Source organism: Phaseolus vulgaris, chromosome 11 (genome assembly GCF_051622355.1).
Source record: "Phaseolus vulgaris cultivar YP4 chromosome 11, ASM5162235v1, whole genome shotgun sequence".
Classification (NCBI taxonomy): domain Eukaryota; kingdom Viridiplantae; phylum Streptophyta; class Magnoliopsida; order Fabales; family Fabaceae; genus Phaseolus; species Phaseolus vulgaris.
Window position 1 is genome coordinate 28626498 of NC_143508.1, and position 19538 is coordinate 28646035.

Here is a 19538-nt window from a genome sequence, read left to right on the forward strand (position 1 = left end):
CGAAGAAGAGGAGATTGTTCTCCAAAAGATTCACATTATGGAGAATCCTGCAGATATGCTCCTCAAGGTGGTTACAAGGGCCAAGCTTGAACACTATTTAGACTTGGTTAATATCTTGCACATTTGAAGTTGGCACCCATAGACGCAAATTTGAAGCACCGCAAAGATTGGTTTTGTTATGTTTGTTTGAGAAGATTTGTATTAGGTGTGACTTGAAATTAAGCCAAGGTGGAGATTTGTTGACTTTTTTGGCTTAATCCTAAATCTCACCACATTGGTGGGTTCATTGTCTGGGAAGGAAGTTTGAGGGTTATAAATTAACCTCTCTTCCTTCATTATAAAATATCTCAATTTGTCATATCTTCTCCCACATTAATAAAAGTGGGCTATTTCAGTTGTGTTCGGAGATTAGGATAAATTGGCCGAACTCCGTTAACAAGTTTCGAGTGTGTTTTTCCTCTTTATCTCTTTTATTATTCCGCTCTATTTATTGGTATTATGTTGCTTTCTTTTCTGTTGTAGTATAATATTCAATATTTTTTGTCAGATAGCTCTGATAGTATTCTGTCCGGTTCTAACCAGTTCAGAACAAGTCAACACATGTGGGATTTTGAAAGCACGTTTTTATTGTTAATTTTAAACTGCAAAGAAATGAGCCATCTGTGGGTGCAAGCTACATATTCGTGCTCAGTGTAAAGAAATGGCTGGATGAACAAAGTTTCTAGCATTGGCGCTTTCGTTCAGCCACCACTAGTGCATGCCGCGGTTCCTCTTCCTCAGGTTCTGCCACCACCACCAATGCCTGATTCTGCTCCTTCTCTGCCATTCCATCAGCTTCTACATGTTCCGTGATATCTTGCCGGAAATATCTGAGTATTACAAGCAATATAAATGCTGCAAAGGAAATTACATCACAAGAATCAACTACCAGTACAATGTTGCCAAATGTACATGTCACATTACATCATCCAGATTTTGAGACAGAATGAATCTTTTAAAGGTATTCCACCAAGTAAATATGTAAGGAGCAAAAATGCGTATTCAGGTAACACTGTTTTTATATTCTAAGTTATAGATGAGACTAGATTAGCATTACAATTTTGGAGACTGTTGATGCTTAAATAGTCATGCATCCTTTTGCAAAAGGCAGTAAAATAGTATATGTTGGTCAGATTAACTAGTTAAAATTACTTAAACAAGTAGCTTACTGGAGAGTTACCTGTGCAGATTCGAGTCTTTATTGTAGATAGATTCCAGAATGTGATAAGCACCAAAGCGACCACTTTCTTCTTGTGAGTACAAGCATTCCATGTGTCCACCAATCGCAATTTCAAGCACTCCACTGCATGGCAAAGCCTTAGTGTAAAATACAAATCTGGATAACCTAAAATGTTTTCAACAAGAGGCTGGAATTATACCTCGCTGATTTATCTGAGCCGAGTAGCAGGAATAAAGCTTTGGTACACTGAAGCTGACAAAAAATCCTGCTCATGTATGCATACAGCAATTTAGTAAGATATGCATTATCAAAACAAAAATATATCATAAAACATGACAATGCGGAACATGAGAGTTCATGATGTCCTCACCAATGGCACAGAGCCTCCAAATTGTAATAAGATGACCATACTCCGCTCCAAGTAGAAGGAAAGGAGCTACCTGCAACAAAAAAAGTTAAAATACAATCTGATGGAATAAACTAACACAAAAAGAAATTTTGCAAACAATTAGGAAACCAAGATTCTGGTTTAAGAGATTACTCTCAGGGTCATGCACGGTTCTCCTGAAAACAGCTCTCTAGTCTTTGAAATTGCAAAATTTAATGCAGGAAGAATCAATTTTGCAAGATGTAAAATGTCATCTTCTTTCAACTTGGCAAAACTCCTTTTCTCAATCTGGTTTCTGAACACATTCACACACAAATTCCTTAAGTGCATTCAAATCCAAAACTACGATTGCTTTAAAAGAAAAGCATCATAATGACAAACTAAGCTTGTATTACCTTTGGAAAACTGTGTTTGAGAAGAAGGAAACTCCCAACAAGAGAATTGCCAATCGTGATATGGCCGAGAAAATGCTGAAATGGTGACCCGGGAACGTGTCAGACTCTTCTACTAGAGCGACAAACAAAAAAAGAAGAAGCACTAAGAGAGAGAAGCTGCAGACCTAACGTTGATTCCTTTAGTGAAGCAAGAAGACAAGAAACAAAGACACCCGAAACCAAACCAAAGGGTCGATTTCGAAACATCTCTCCACATAACCAAATCAGTAATGAACGCTCCAACACGATCTAGATCACCCCCATTCTCTTCATCAGCTTCTAAACATCAAGCCAAAGTAAACGCATCAATCCATTTATACTATGCTTCAAAATAACATTAAATGAAATCAAATAAACAGGGCAACAAACAAGAGTTAAACTCAGTTAAATTTAGTTACATAAATCTAGCAAAACCACCAAATTTAGTGCACAAAATTTAGCTTTGTGTGTCTGTATATGTACCTTCAAAATGCAAAAGTCTGTTCCGGTCTCAAAGAATCACAAAATTCAGTTAAATTACTCTCTCCTCATAATACAGAAGGAAATTCAAGATATATATCATAAAATTACACTCCAAATTTACTAAAATAAATTTTTTAAAAATTAATTAGATTTACAAAACGTATTAAATTAGAATTTAATTTATGAACTACTAGAGCCAGAAATATTTCCTGCCTTTTACGGAAGCACTATCTATCTCCTCATTCAAAATGTTATGTAACAAATGATATAAAAGATTTTAGTTTATGAAATTTAGTTTTTACATTATTATTCAATCATAATTATAATAACTACTTTTTTAAGTTGGCCTGTGATTAGTTTAAAGTAAAAGAGAAAAATATATAAATTGAACACATATCTGTATAAAAGCTATTTACACATCAAATAAAAGTTGATATTGTTATCTTACTCATTAATAGAATGTGTGACCACAAGGTAGATTTTAATCATCAAACATTAGTCAAGCTAAATAGAATTTATGAGCATTCATAACTAACATTTATAACCTCTAAAACCTAGTAATCAGTAATTAGGAACACTGCATTTATTCATACTTGGAGATGAAGTTGAAGGTGGTTGAAAAGGCACCAAGCTCAGCCTCTCCTTCCTGTGTCTCCCACTGTGCCTCCTCTTCTTCTGTTTCACAGCCTCCTCCACCGGACCTCCCTCCTTCTCCTCGCGCCTACACCGCCGCGAGCTCCTCGGCGACGCCGCTCGGTTCTTGCACCGGCGCCGCACTCCTGCTGCCTCTGGCGCCTCCTCGTCGAACCGCGCCTTGGATCTCCGCGCGGAAGAAGGTGAGAGAAGGAGAAGCTCCCTGAGCGGAAGAGAGCTTGTCGGAGATCGGAGGAGAGACAGCGGAGACGACGACGAAGGCTTGGCCGGCGGTGACTGAACGCAGTCGAGTGAAATTCGAAGAGGCTCGACCGGAACCGAGTTCTCGTCTTTGCGAACCGAACGCGACGATGACTTAGTTCGAGACCGGTGGTGATGGTGATAAGGGGAAGGAAAACAATCCATGAATGTGAATGTGAATTTGAATTTGAGAGACAGTGAGTTTAGTGAGATTGAAGTTGTGTAGTATGGTTTGTAAAATGAAGCGTAAATGTAGATTGGTGTGTGGGGAGCCGTTGGGAAAAGAGGGCGTTTATAGCCGTAACCTTTTTTCAAATGAGGCGGTGCAGTGGTAGTGGAGTGGGACCGTGAGGTTCAACGGTTAATGTTAGAAAAAAGTTAAAAACATTTGAGTGTGTTGTTAACGTTGGAACTTGACGCTTAGTGGAGTGTGACGTCAAAAAGTGATGATGAGATCCTCTTAGAGAGTGAGTGAGTTAGTGAGTTTCCTTTATTGTTTTGAATTATTACTATACAAACTTCAAAAATTTAGTGTGTGCAAATGTTTCAGAGTACTTCTTCTAAGTTGTTAGCAATTGTTTCTTTATTGCAGCTTCCAAGGGAGGTTGGACAATTAAGTGTGAGAAAAAAAAACTTCTAAAATTTGTCAAAGATAGGAAATGGGTGGCCATATTTTCACATAGACTAACAATAAATATTAATATTTTAATAATTTATGATCCTTGGACTTTTTTGAAAATATTTCAAATTATTTACATTTTGAGGTTTTTTTTTTAGCTTTTGTTTGTCCTTGCAAATTTAGTTTTTTTCTTGTACAGTATAGTGCAAGGTTTTTTTTTCATGTGTTGTTTGATTGCAGTTTTAGTTTTTTATTATTAACATTATTATTATTATTATTATTATTATTATTATTATTATTATTATTATTATTATTATTATTATTATTATTATTATTAACAATATTAATAATAATAGTAATTATAATAATATTAATAATAATAATTTTAATATTATTAATAATAGTAATAATATTAATATTATTATTAATAGTAATAATATTAAAAATAATAATAATCATGATAGTCGTAGTAATTATAATAATAATAATATTAATAAAATTAATTTTAATATTAATACTAATTTTAATAATATTATTAATAATAATAAAATATTAATAATAGTAATAGTAATTACAATAATATTCTTTCATCTTAGTTAGTGTTATTTATCTATTTTCTTATTCTTACAATCTTAATTTAACTTAGTCAAATAGATTTTTGTTTAAAATAAAGATTTATTCCAATCGTAATTATGAATTAAACTTTCTTAATATTATTGTTATAATCTTATTAAAAAAAATTATGGTTAATTATAGATTGTGATTAGTTTTAGTATGAAAGATTTCATTTATTGAAGTAGTGACCAATTGGACTCGAGTATGGTTGTATGGTTGAGGTTAATGCGTTGCTCATTCTCAAAAATGGTTTAGGATGTAGTGACACGGTTTAAGTTTTTGCACTACACAGTGGTCAGGGAGAATGATGAATGAGGTGAATTTGGTTTGTTTATCACACATGAAACTTATTTATCATATAAAAAATGAAATTGATTATATTAAACATTTTGAACAATGTAACATTGGTAACACAAATACACTGACTAATCAAATTGTTTAACCTAAAACATAAATTATAAATATTGTACATAACTACAAGTTCGACTGGTCCACTATAATAATTATACACCGATAATAGTGACATTGGAGAAATTCACCTAGGTATTGTCTACTAGGGTTACTTTATACACACCTCATGCATCATCCCACCTAAGAATAACAGTAAGCCTGATTTTCAAATATTTGATCAGTGTGCAGAAACTTGGTAGCAATCAATTATTCCTATACAGGTCATCATTTACTGTGACTAACTACATTCACACCGAGATTAGAGAACTTGACCTTGGTGTCCTCCACTGAGGTCACCTTAAACAATCCTCATGCACCATCCCACCCAAGAACAAAACAAAACTCAAAATTTCTAAAATTACATCACTACGCAGAATGTAAAGACCGATAAAAATAGACTTAGAGTAGAATTGGTACAATTAAAATGACATCTGAATATTTTATTATTAAAGTTAAAATAGTATAAAAATAGAAATTCAATTATTCAGGTTTCATTTTAAAAAGAACCACCATCTGTCTAAAAACTCATTTTTCCTTTCCTTTGCCTTCTCTCTAAGACTCTGACCTCCTCGCTCATCAGTTTGACGATCGAAGTCCGCCATCAAACTCCTGACAGTGAATACTATAAGTGATGTGAGTTGATTTTAGGTTGATTCATTAGGTGACACTTTTTATAATTAGGATCATTAATTCTTAAGCAATTATGGTGAGAAGTCTAAGGAAAATCCCCACTGGACATTAACTTAACAAGTATTAAGTAGATGTGAAGGTTCATTTCCAAAGACCAAAGGAAAAACACAAGTATAGGTGATTATGAATGACAATTAATGGTGCGGAATCAAGAACACAAGACAATTAATATGAACCTAATAGAAATACAATTAAAGGACAATGAATCGATTGAAATTAGCATACAACACAAATCAACCAATTAGATTCAAGAAACAACACAAGTCTACCGATTGAAACCAAGAACAAATGAACAAGACATGTTTAGAACTTGATATGGAATGGAAATGGAATTAGAAGATGAATGATAGGAAAACTTATGTGGTTGAAGCAAGGGAAGAGATTCACGCCACTTGGAAGGTGAATAGACTCCAAGATGAGTGAGGTTGCCGCCACTTGAGAGCTCCCAAAGACTCACAAGATAAGACTAAGCTAGGAGAAACAAGTCTCCCTAATTCTCACACAAATTGTGTATAGTAACTTTACTTCAAATTCAATGTATTTTTACATGAGCCAAGCACCTCTATTTATAGCTTTAGAGGGCCGGATTTAATGGTGGGAAATTTCAAATGCACACCATTTGAAAATGGCGCTAAAACGAAGTCACATGGAAGGTGTGACTTCACATGGAAAGTGTGACTTTGCTACTTCTTCTTGTAAGCCCTAAACTCCTATCCACACCTCCCTTTTATGTTTTATTTAATTCTATTCTAAAGAAAATAAAAAAGAGACATCAATTGAAACTCATCTACTAATGTTTGTGCCCTTGCTCTTAGTAATTTTCTGAGACATGATGGATGATGAGATCATGGGTTGGTCTTGGGCCTCAGGCTTGGGCTTGGGTCGTATTATGCCCCCCAAGTTAGAGAGAATTCGACCACGAATTTAGTACTCCTGCATATATCAAAGTCAGTTTGCTATCAATTAAGACAATGGAAGAAAAGAAAGGCAAACTTGACTTGGCATTTTTAAGCGTTAGGAGTTCAGATAAAGAGGTCCTATAGACAGACCATGTTGGAAAATATTGTTTGGGAATGATGATATTTTTTGGAAAAAGTCCTCTTAAAAGGTGAAAACCATTAGGAGGTATGTAAAAATCATCCCTAACATTCTTTAACCAAGATGGTGTGGAAGTAGGAACCTTGGGTAATGAAAAAGAAAGAGAAGAAGAACACCTTGGAGGCGCAAGTTGAGGCATAGCACGAGTCAACATGATTGATTTAGTTGATAAGGTATTGTGACTCGTTTTATCATGTCCTTCTTTTGCTTTCTCATTTTCTCTTTTAGTTTTCATTTTTATTTGGTCCTCATAAACCTCTTGGGGAGAGAGGGGTTTTAAGGTAACCTTGCGCCCTTGGAAGGAAAAGGACATTGTATTGGTGAGGCCATCATGTAAAACATGTCTATCATATTGTCAAGGCCCTCCTAAAAGAACATGAGTTGCTTCCATGGGCACAACATCACATAAAACCTCATCTTTATACTTTCCTATTGCAAAGTTTATGAGGACTTGTTTATTTACCATGATTTCACCCTCTACACTAAGCCATTGTAATTTATAGGGCTTGGTATGAGAGATAGTGGGTAAGGCTAACTTCTCCACAACTTTTGTACTAGCCACATTAGTACAACTACCCATATATAATCAAGGAACAAAATTCCATAAAGTAGAAAACAATTTGTCAATCAAGTTGAATCCATAGATGTGCAAAATGAATTTCTAAACCAAATGATAAGCAAGATGCCTTTAGAAATAAATGCTTTGTTGTTTTTAATATCACTTTTATATGAAACCGTCACTGTTTTTTAACAAAGCACCCTTGTTGTATGGTATCAACGTGAATTGCTCACTATTTTTGTAAAGAAGTGGTACTGTTTTGCTTCTTTTTAATAAAAGAGTTTGTTGTTTTTTTTTATCCTAATTGCATCATGCAAAGTGTCAAGAACATTCAATTTTCCACAAAAAAAAAATTGGTGGATTCAAGATAATTGAACACTTGCAATCATATGTTTGGAACTTAACATCAACTTTTACTAAAACAAGTTTCTAATTGAATTGTAAATTTCACAATTAAAAGCAAGCAAAGAGAATCAAAGTAAGGACACCTAGAACACTAAAGAACACATGACTCAAAGTAAAAAGCAAGATCAAAGAAAGGCATAACAAGTAACATATTCAAAACGAAAAATGCAGTGAATATAACAAGGCTAAAAAAAATTAAGAAGACTAATAGAAAGAACTTCAAATGCTTTGGTCCTTGACCATTCCTCCTATTGATGGAATCTTCTTTTGCTTGTTGAGATGACCTTTCAAAGTTGGCATCCATGGTCATCTTCTTATGGATTTGGGTCTATTAATAAGACTACTCGATCAGAATCTTTAATAGAGTAAGTTCATTCTTGCTCTTCTTTATGAGTCAAATTATGAACTTGTTAGGTTTGTCTCTGCATAGGATTTGCATGTGACTCTTTTGGCTTCAAGGTTAATCTTTGTTAGCTCAAGGTCCTAGTGATATAGTTAGATTTTTTTTATCAGGACTCTATGATGCAAGTTAGGCTACCCTTGAGCTTTTGATAGGTTTGGAGCTCTTAGGAAGCATCTACCCTTGAAAAATCCTTTAATTAGATATTTATGCAATTATTGGATAAATTTTTGTGTGTTTTGAAATTCTAAGTTTTGGTATGATTTAATTGTGTGATGTTGGATATTATGAGATGTGGAATATGAGAGTCAAAGGTGGTTCATATGAATGGGTAAGTTGTTTGTGTTCTTGTCGGTGACTTGGCCGCCGGTTGACTTTGGCGACTGGTTCAAGCTCCGTCTGTCTTCTCTGGAATCTGCACTTCTCTTGGTTGTTGAATGCTTTTACCTGTAGAGACAGAGAGCGCCCTTACGGTCGTTTGCACTCCGACGCTCAAGTCAGTAAGGGCTCACAAAAGCAACAATAATTCTCAGTGTAGTGTGTAAAAACAACGTCTAAACACAGCGTACCTTCACCTAGGGTTTCAGCCCCTTTTTATAACTGCACATGCATCAATTACACTTTAGATAAGCAAATATTAATTGAAAATAAGCACATTATTTTATATCTCTAACAGAAAACCACCTACCACATGCACCAAATGACCTTTAGGTGCTAAAATGCAAGCCACATTCTGTTATACATACACCTTCTTATCTTTTTAGGGTTAGCAACATCTATCAACATGCAGCAAACAGATAAAATATCTCTTTATATTTTATCTTATATCTTTATAAAATGTCTCTTTATATTTTATCTTATATCTTCATAAAATATCTCTTTATATTTTATCTTTAAGCATATACAACTTGAATTTAAATCATAGCACATCATTAGAAAATTAGGCCCATTGACCAAACAGGCCTAACACCGCTACCTTGACTCCAGGTCAATGGCCGAGCTGACTTTTACCCTACCCGAGAACCAAGTAGTAGTTGGTCCAAGACTGAGGACCGAGCTCCTATCCAGTACACAAGCCCCCCAGGCTCGAGCTGAGCTTGGCTAAGCAAAGAGGCTTTAAAGTGCTTTGGCCTTTACTGAACTGTTTTCCATAGCCACTACAGGCTAATGCTCGAATGTGGCGCATCCAGAGGCATTCCTACCTTGATCTCGCCAAGTACTGCTCTATGTGACGCATGTTCGGATAATTGTGCCCTTCTGGGCATGGTGATTCTTTCGACATACTAGCTCAGCTTTCTGCTTGGTCACGTGCCCTCGTCATCATCAACTTTTGCAAGGCACTTGCCAACATACCCCTGAACAATTAAACTATGCAACTTGAAATCATCTCACAGAGCGCCCAACTCGGGTGATCACGGGCACCTGCACAACTTGCTCATCCCTCACAGTGTCTAGTTCTCACATGGTATCGACCATGTTGTTAGCTCGACATATCCTACACTTAGCCAAATTTATGCACTTGTTTATCCTGCAGAGCACCTAAAGCTCGGGTGATACCGACTTAGGCGACTTACCTGTGTCTCGGGATAGCTTATCTACACAACTTGCTCATCCTGCACAACACCTACAGCCCGGGTGACACTGGCTTAGGCGACTTACCTACGTCTCTGGATAGCATTTTTATGTAACTTGCTCATCCTGTAGAGCACCTACAGCCTGAGTGACACCGACTTAGGCGACTTACCTACGTCTCTGGATAGCATTTTTATGTAACTTGCTCATCCTGTAGAGCACCTACAGCCCGAGTGACACCGACTTAGGCGACTTACCTACGTCTCTGAATAACTCGTTTATGCACTTGCTCACAAATTAAACAATATGTAAAGTAACAATAAGCATCAGCAACAATAATGCATCATAAGCGACATTTATTCGATGATCTCATTAAAAAACCCTCTTTAAGGGAAAAAGGGTGCCACCTTATACCACTGCACTGTTCAATAATATAATTCAGATTAACATGATAACAAATGAAATATCTCTTTATCTTTTATCTCTAGAATAATATCATAACAGATAAAATATCTCTTTATCTTTTATCTCCAGAATTAAAACAAATAAAATATATCTTTATCTTTTATCTCCAGAATTACAACAGATAAAGTATCTCTTTATCTTTTATCTCCAGAATAATATCACAACAGATAAAATCTCTCTTTATCTTTTATCTCCAAAATAATATCACAACAAACAAAATATCTCTTTATCTTTTATCTCTAGAATAATATCACAACAGATAAAATATCTCTTTATCTTTGTTTCCTTTTCTGGGCTGACCAACATCTGAGTCGAGCTCACAACTTACCTCTCACGCCCAAACACCGAGATGACCTACCTCAAACACTTGGGTCCAAATGACGAGCTCTCCTGCATGGTACACATGCCCCTTGTCTTACCTGTCACTGGGTAATCATTTACTCACGGGGCACCTATACTCGAGTGGTCGTACTGACACCGAGCTAGGTTGACTTACATGTGTTGTGCTTACGCAAATCAACAAACAAATCAATCCCACAGAGCGCCTATGCTCGTACTTATACCGAGCTAGGTCGACTTATCATGTGCCAATTCAAATAAATCAACAACGCTAAATGCATCATCTTCCAAGAACAAATTTATCACCCATTGTTCAAAAAGAAAGCATTAAGTAAGAATATCTTAGCTGAAATACAACTTGAGGTTTGCCACATTCCACGCTCGAGGAATGGCCTTAACTGGTCAGCCTTGGCTTCTTCATTCACTAATTGGAGGGCTTTCATGGTCTCCATGATTTGTTGCATGGTAACATTGTCGCTTTCTTGTTGTCCAGATATCCCTTGTCTCGTATTCCTCATATCGCCTGATAGCTCTGATCACGATTGTGGGTAGGACCTAGTTTTATCAGGCCCCATGATGGGCACCAAATGTTTTTGTCGATGACTTAGCCGTCGGTTGACTCTGACGACTAGTTCAAGCTCCGCCTGTCTCCTCTAGAATCTGCACTTCTCTTGGTTGTTGAATGTTTTTACATGTAAAGACAGAGGGCGCCCTTACGGTTGTTTGCACTCTGACGCTCAAGTCAGTAAGGGCTCACAAAGGCAAGAATAATTCTCAGTGTAGTGTGTAAAAACAGCGTCTAAAACTAACGTACCTTCACCTAGGGTTTCAAACCCTTTTTATAACCGCACATGCATCAATTACACTTTAGATAAGCAAATATTAACTGAAAATAAGCACATTATCTTATATCTCTAACAGAAAACCACCTACCACATGCACCAAATGACCTTTAGGTGCTAAACTGCAAGCCACATTCTGTTATACATACACCTCCCTATCTTTTTAGGGTTAGCAACATCTATCAACGTGCAGCAAACAGATAAAATATCTCTTTATATTTTATCTTATATCTTTATAAAATGTCTCTTTATATTTTATCTTATATCTTCATAAAATATCTCTTTATATTTTAGCTTTAAGCACATACAACTTGAATTTAAATAATAGCACATCATTAGAAAATTAGGCCCATTAACCAAACATGCCCAACACCGCTACCTTGACTCCAGGTCCATGGCCGAGTTGACTTTTACCCTACCCGAGAACCGAGTAGTACTTGGTCCAAAACCGAGGACCGAGCTCCTGTCCTGTACAATTTGAAAGATAACTAACTTGACCTGTCATATGAGTTAACCCTATCATACTAGGAGAGAGGTTATATTAAGATTATTTATGCGCATAGCTGTGTGGATTTCAAACAATGATGGAGACAACACCTAATATTTGAGTACATAAATTACAAAAGAAGAAAATTATTTTATGAACAAATATGCTTTTGTTTCTTGTATTTTTTTTATCCCTGGAAGATTTTTATTTTATTATTTATATACTCATGGTAATAACAATCTTCTCATACCAATATGTTTATTAATAACTAATAAAATAATAATAATAAATATTATTTTATTTTAAAAATACTTAATTGATTAATGTATTGTTACTAATAAAATCTGTAAGGATCTAGAAAATAACAAGAGTAGAAGTGATATATTTTAAATGATATCTGAATATTTTATTATTAAAATGAAAATGACATATAAATAGAAAATTCAGTTATCCAGGTTTCATTTTAAAATAACCACCATCTCTCTAAAAGTTTCCCTTTTCCTTTCTCTCACTTCTCTCTAAGATTCTGACCTCCTCGTTCATCTGTTTGACGATCAGAGTACGCCATTAGACTCCTGGCAGCCAAGACTACAAGACTGCCCGATCAAAATCTCTGATAAAGTAAGTTTATTTTCGTACCCTTTTCCTTTCCTCTCCTTCTCTCTATGATTCTGACATCCTCAGTTATCAGTTTGACGATCGGAGTCTGTCATTGAACTCTTGCCAATGAACTCTACAAGATTGTCCGATCAAAATCCTAAATAGAGTTAATTACCTTTAAGCTTTTGGGTAGATTTGGAGCTCTTAGTGAGCATCAACTAAAGTTCAGGTAAGGGAAGCTAGTCTTATTATTTTCAATAAAACCCTAGGTTAGAAGATTCTGGATGTGGAGGTGACGTGGTCACCAATTCCAATTGTTTTTGCTTGCAGGATTGTCTCTCTTGAAGAGTAAAGTAATATATTCACTGGAATGGTTGATTTTGAATCTGTTATGGGAATAATTTGTTGAAACTGTTTGTGATTGAGAATTGAAAGTGTTTGAATGATAATATAAATGAGTTGAACTATTCTTTTTGAATATTTTGGTTGAATTACTTAAGTGAGATGTTTGATGAGAAGTGGTTGTGTGATTTCAGATGATTGATTTAAAGAGCATATATTTGGAATTAATTATGTGTTTTAAGTAAAGTTTGAGATATATTTGGATTGTTTAGAAAGTTTATATATATGAAGTGATTGAGTGGTGCATTGATATGTTAAATGATGTATGTAATGAGGTTAAAGTGTGATCAAGACGTAGTATTTTCAGGAAAGGAAATACCATGTTGAGATTGTTATTAGGGTGTATTGATTTGTGAGTGTCCTGTGAATGAGACGATCCTGACTCTACTGATATAATGGAATCAAATAGATGAAGTTATTCAGTTGGTGAGAGTCGAAGGAGGTCCATTTGGCTGATTCTGAGGTTTGAAAGAACTGATCAGAGCATATCAAATGGATTTACCCTGTCATATGAAGATGATGAGATGATGAGATATTGAGATAATTATGTGCATGGCTGTGTGGGTTTCACAGCAGTAGTATGACAGGTGCAGGTCTCTGGATGCTAATTTCAATACACGAGTCTTCCGGAAGTAGAGTCAAGTGTCTATGTGTTGTGAGTCAGTAAAAGTCTGACATATGAAAGATGAATTTTATGAATGTAATAGACTCTTGATGGTTTGAGAAATCATATGAGAATTGATGAATTATGCTTATTAATTTGAAATTTAAATTATATCAAAACTTTTTATATAGATAGCTTACCCTGTTATTTGTTTGTGTTTGTTTCTTTATCTGTGATGATCGTGTTTTACATGGGAGCAGATGAGATTTCAGGTGATAGAGCTCCTTAGTGAACAGTTATTTAAATGTTTTGTTTTGTTGTTAAAACTTTTGATGTATATATATTAAATCCCTATGAAGAGGGATATTTCTTTTGAGATACACATATGAGAAAGTAGTATATGTTATTTGTAATTAGATATTGCTTGTTTTACTTTTATTACATTATATATGGGTAAAATTAAGGATGTTACAAAATCAATCAATAAATTAAAATTAAAATTTTGTCACAAAGTTAGTTTCAAGAGAGTTAGCAACAAAAGAAAACCATAATTATGGACTATCCTATATGAAAATTATATTAATATTCTTTAATTCCTAATTTTAAGGTCATTATCTCTTATAATTCTAATTTCACACTTCAAATTAACATTTGAACATGCAAAAATAAACTAATTTAGTAAACAATTCTTCATACATTTAGAGAGAATTTTGATTCTTTATATAGAGTTGTTCATAATAGCAATAAGTAAGTTAAATATATACAAGAGTCACCTAATAGATAAATCAATAGAGTAATAAATTTTTACTTTTAGAACAATGAAAAATAGATATAATTTTTTAAAAATTATTAAAGAAAAAATATAAAAAAAATATTAACTAACGTATAAAAAATAACTTAATATAGCATTCAAAAATTGTTAAAAAAATTAAAGTAATTCCTAAACTAAAAAGTTAACTTAAAATACTCGTAAAATATTCACTCAAACTTACAAGTCAATTTTACCACTTAAGATTGGTCAAATAATACCCTTTCTTTTCTGTATAAATATAATTTTATAACTTCACATTATTTGCTTAGTGGTGATGTATGGACATGTGACTCATTGAATCTCCTTAAATCTCCAATAAACTAGATCAAATAACATATTCCTTATATAAACTATTCAAATAGTGAAAATGAATGTAATTATCAAATACAACTAAGGAGGATAGATTCATTATGCAATTAATTCAAAGTTTTGACTTATATAACCCCTAAATTTTATAGATATTTATAGATATTCTTCTAGGCAAGGAAGATATATCCTAAGTTAGAGCATTCACTTTGGTCAAAAATAGTAGTTTTTAGCCGAAGTGTTATATCCTTTGATTGGTATTCTTCCTCTTTTATAATGGGTATCATCTCTTTTCATAATTAGGTGGAATGGACTCTCTCAATATTGCCTCCGAAAATGGTTGAAAATTTGGTTCAACATCCTCCTCTTGGCAATCTCCAAGAAGTTGATTTCTGATTTGTTGTTCAAGCTCCTCGTTGTTCCTTTGAATTTAGTTATGAACTCGAAGGGATTCCTCTAACACTTTTCTTTCTTAACTCTTCTAGACTCCTCCGACCTTTCCTCATTATGTCTCCTCATGTCCTCCATCATTCCCATCATGTTTTGTAATGCATCTGGTTCACCATTTTCTTCTCCATTTGTCATAGTGCATCGTGTTGGCCGCATTTTATTTTGAATGTATGGTGCAACCCCATGGTAGGTGCCAAAATGTTCTAGCCAAGGAAGATGTATCCCAAACTAAAGCATTCAGTTTAACCATAAACAGTGGTCTCCAACCGAAGTGTTTTATCCCTTTGATCGATATTCCTCCTCTCTTATAATGAGTATCCTCTCTTTTCCTCCATATTTGACCTTTTTTATAACCCTTTTTCAATATTAAATACTATCCTGCATATCTGGCTAAATATTTGAGATCCTCACCCCCATAATAAATGCAGGATTCATATTTTCTTATTTTCAGGAATCAATATCAAAATCGTTCACCACATGTTTGGGTTCGGCCTATAACCTCACATATATGTTACATGGTCATTAACTCTAGTGTAAGGTAAAAAAAGTAATCTAATAATGTCACAAATATAAAATAAAAAATGAGAAGCAATAAGAAAGATGTTGATAAAAAGGGACATTTATTATTGTCACTTCTAATAAGACAAATAATATATTCTTGCAGAAAGAAACTTGTAATGCGAAATAAAAAAAGAATTTGACTTCTCAATCAACAACGTGTGTCAAAAATGACCAAAATTCGTTAATAATTAGACAAAACCTAACATTAGATCAACATTCACAACAAAGAAAAACATAAAAATAAGAACTTAAATTTGATGATAATTAATTTTAATGATAAATTTATGAAGCAAAATATCTTATAACAACAAAAACATTAACATATAGGAAGATTTCTATATTAGTTGTTGATTGTCCTATACTGACCTTATGTTTAGGATTTTAACATTAATAATGCAAGAGTTTATGGTAAATATAATAACTTCATTTTTTCGATAGTTAAAATAGAAAAAATATCTAACTATTTATTTTTCTCTCTACACTTTTGAATTTTGGCTTTTGTTCGTATTCATATTATATTTTGGTTATTAATGAGTAGGTTTTTAAAAATCATTAAAGGAAAACAAATAAAATATAAACTAACTTATACAATTTTTTACTTAAAATAGCATATAAAAATCGTTATAACCTATTAAAATAAATTTATTTATTAGATACAATGAATAAATTTTAACAAAATTTTTAACTAATTCTTAAATTAAAAGTTAATTTAAAATATTCACACAAAAATCCAGTTAAAATTTTAAGTCAATTTTACCAAATTATATTTGACAAATTACACAGTTTTTCTTATGTAAATATAATTGATTTTAAATACCTAGATTTTAGATATCTCACATACATAAACATAAATTTCTTTTAAGTAAATAGGTAACTTTAAATAAATATTTTTGAAAAAAAAAGTTATTCTATAAATAACTATGCGTCGCATCAGCATGTAAATTTGCTTAATGTCAACTACTGAGTTATGTTGAAAAAGAGAAAACAAATTTACCCTCTCATTACCCAAAAAACCCAATCCCGTAATCGGTGTTACCTTTTTGCCATACTTCCACATTTTCAATTACGGTTTTCCACTTTTTTATTTCTTAGCTTCAGGCTTTTACGCACAAATATAGCACGATTACGTTTGAGTACTCGCTTTCTCGCCCCGTCACGCGTGTAGTGCGGGCGTGTGTGCTCCCTCCGGAATCATGCGGCGCAAAACACGAGATGAAAAGCGCGGTGCGGCACGCGACGCGTGGCGCGGTGGTAGTGGGAGAGTGAAGGGAGTCGCGGCACGCACACAAGGTGTTTGATTGATTAACGAGAGGGAGAGGGACAGGGACAGGAGGCGATTTTGGATGCACCGAAACAAACGCGTCAAAAGGAAGAAAGTGACGCGTGTGCGTGTACTCGTTCCCCTTCACCAGGTTCACTCCCCATTCACCAAACTGTCTCAAGGAACCATTCAAAAAAATCCCTATCCATCATCACCCACAATAATTACTCTTCACATTAGTGAAATATTGCTGATGCCTCTTACCCATCAACACTCACACTTTGTAACTACTTTAGACTTGGTCATTCACTCTTTCCCCCAAAGAAAAACTGTTATTAGCTTAACTTTACAATAATAGGAAACCAAGCATTTCTCACAATACATTGTTACAAAATAATACAAACGTGTTATCGGGATTGCGATAATCTCAAGAGCATTATCGCATCCTCAGGGTACTCAGAAACGATATAAATTTCCTTTTATATCAAAACTGTTTTTTATTACGTTCAAAATAAAATCAATTAGGTCTAAACTTTTATTTATTTTGGCTTTTATGATTTTTTATTAAAAAAGTGAGGTTGCTCTAATTTTATTTTCAATAAAATGTTTTATTTTAAATTTTCATCTTTTGAAAAATTGAAATTAATATGGAAGAAACCACGAAGAAGAAGGTAAGCGAGTGTAAGAGAGTCTATTGAGAGGAGAGTGAAATAGGTTAAAAGCCGGCACGCATGAAACCCCACCTTCGCCGCTTGTCTCGAAACTCCCGCGTGCCACGTAACCCTCTCTTTCCTTTGGGCGGCGCCTCTCTCTCTTCTTCTCTCTCTAATAACTCACACCTCACACACCATTCTTTCACTCCACCCTCTTTCTCTCTCTTCAAACCCACCGCACATTTTATATAAATACCCAACCCCTCCCCTCACCCAACATCTATCTTTCAGCACTCCCTGATTAAACGCTTTACGTCACCACCATGGTCGCCAAGGACAAAACGGTCATCAAGAATAAGAAGCCAAACAATGTCGCCGACGAGGTCCATTACCGCGGCGTCCGCAAGCGTCCCTGGGGTCGCTACGCCGCCGAGATCCGCGACCCTGGCAAGAAATCCCGCGTCTGGCTCGGGACTTTCGACACCGCGGAGGAAGCCGCCAGAGCCTACGATGCCGCCGCACGTAACTTTCGCGGCCCCAAAGCCAAAACCAACTTCCCCCCTCCCCCCGACACCGCCAACAACAACAAAAACGACCTTGACAACAACAAAAACAAAACTAGCAGCAGCAGCAGCCCTAGTCAGAGCAGCACCGTCGAGTCCGCAGCCCCGGAGCGTGACGTCACGCGCCGCCCTGTCTCTGCCCTCATCGACCGCTTCCCCTTCCTCCCGATCCAGCAGCAGCTACTCGTGACACCCGTCACTGCCGTGCGTCCGGTTTTTCTCCTCGACCGGGCTCATTACCTCACCCACCAATTCCCTTTTCGGTTCGAACCGGCCCCGGTTCAGAGTGACTCAGATTCCTCCTCCGTTGTTGATTGCCTATCCAAAAGAGAACTCAATCTCGATCTTAACCTGGCTCCTCCTATGGATTATTAAATTCCATTAATCTCTTAATTTTCCATACCCTTATAACAAAAACAGCAAAAAGGAAAGAACTGAGGAAAAAAATTCTCTTTTTTATCTAGGTAGATTAAATATTAATCTTCTTTGGTAGATACATAGATGAGGTATTAGATGTTAATTATATAAATACATATCATATATTACATCTTCGATGTAGATAGGTTAATTTTCTGTCCTTTTAGGTCTTTGAAAACAAAGGGGCATGATCTGAAATTGTTCAGATCTGGTATAGTTTTATGTGACATCTGATATGTAATTCTGGCTAATCTTAATTTTAATTAAGTAATTTCTGATTTTCACTTTCCTGCATTTTTTTTTACCTTGTGTTGTGATAATGATGAGTTACCATTATGTCTTTAATGTGACCATGGAAAAAACAACACACGGTTGTGGTATAAGAAGCTTGGTGATCTTAGTGATCTTAGTTTTTCAACCTAAGCTTTTTAGTGTAAGTTTTGGATTACTCATAATTACTGATCTCAGCAACTAAACAATATAAACATGGATTCAACCTTTAATGGCTTTAGCCTTAATGAATTGAATTCAGTTGAATTCAAGGTGTTTAAGATTTAGAAGTAAAGATGCAGTGTTCAATTACAAATAAAAACATGACTTCAAGATTTAGAAGTAAAGACATGAATTTCAACGGGAATCAAATTGCTTTTAGTGCAATATCATATACTAAATTTTTAATATAATAATACAATATATATAAATAATATTAATAAAAATAAAATGATATTTTTAATTTTATAAAATTTAAACCTAACTTAAAACGGGTAATAGCCCCATTATGGAAACAATGAGTTATACTACTGCAGACGTTTATTGACTGTTGTCATAGATTTGAAGCTTAAATGTAACAATTAAGGTTTACAAATCAAAGATAGCCGAAAATTTTAAGAGTTTAATGTTTATGTCAGGTGCAACTTTAAATTTATTTGAAATTTTGTTTCATAGACATGTTTTTAAGGAAGGTTTTTAGTG

General features: G+C 34.7%; 2 protein-coding genes across 5 annotated transcripts; one reads left to right on the forward strand and one right to left on the reverse strand.

Annotated features, from left to right (window-relative positions):
* Positions 1–608: 608 nt before the first annotated feature.
* LOC137829421 (reticulon-like protein B18) lies at positions 609–3766 on the reverse strand. Of its 4 annotated transcripts, none has more exons than XM_068636225.1 (8): positions 3097–3766; positions 2167–2320; positions 2003–2077; positions 1761–1902; positions 1590–1659; positions 1419–1484; positions 1220–1342; positions 609–894 (listed from the first exon to the last, which is right to left on the reverse strand). In XM_068636225.1, the coding sequence occupies exons 1-8, from the start codon at positions 3560–3562 to the stop codon at positions 722–724; spliced, it is 1269 nt and encodes a 422-aa protein (XP_068492326.1). In that variant the 5' UTR covers positions 3563–3766; the 3' UTR covers positions 609–721. The 4 variants fall into 4 exon arrangements, with proteins under 4 accessions (XP_068492326.1, XP_068492330.1, XP_068492343.1 ...); XM_068636229.1 differs by having other exon boundaries at positions 2167–2317; positions 3097–3716; XM_068636242.1 differs by having other exon boundaries at positions 609–869; positions 2167–2317; positions 3097–3679.
* A 14034-nt stretch (positions 3767–17800) lies between these two features.
* On the forward strand, positions 17801–18850 carry LOC137820478 (ethylene-responsive transcription factor 11). Its single transcript, XM_068624598.2, has one exon. The coding sequence runs from the start codon at positions 17910–17912 to the stop codon at positions 18522–18524; it is 615 nt and encodes a 204-aa protein (XP_068480699.1). The 5' UTR covers positions 17801–17909; the 3' UTR covers positions 18525–18850.
* Positions 18851–19538: the final 688 nt, after the last annotated feature.

Bases quoted from the DNA above. Each gene is read 5' to 3' on its own strand.
- LOC137820478 (XM_068624598.2), top strand. From the start codon at position 17,910: ATGGTCGCCAAGGACAAAACGGTCATCAAGAATAAGAAGCCAAACAAT.
- LOC137829421 (XM_068636225.1), bottom strand. From the start codon at position 3,562: ATGGATTGTTTTCCTTCCCCTTATCACCATCACCACCGGTCTCGAACT. The intron at 2,321-3,096 runs GTATGAATAAAT...CTTGATGTTTAG, and splicing joins ACCTTCAACTTCATCTCCAA to AAGCTGATGAAGAGAATGGG. The intron at 1,485-1,589 runs GTGAGGACATCA...ATACATGAGCAG, and splicing joins TTGGAGGCTCTGTGCCATTG to GATTTTTTGTCAGCTTCAGT.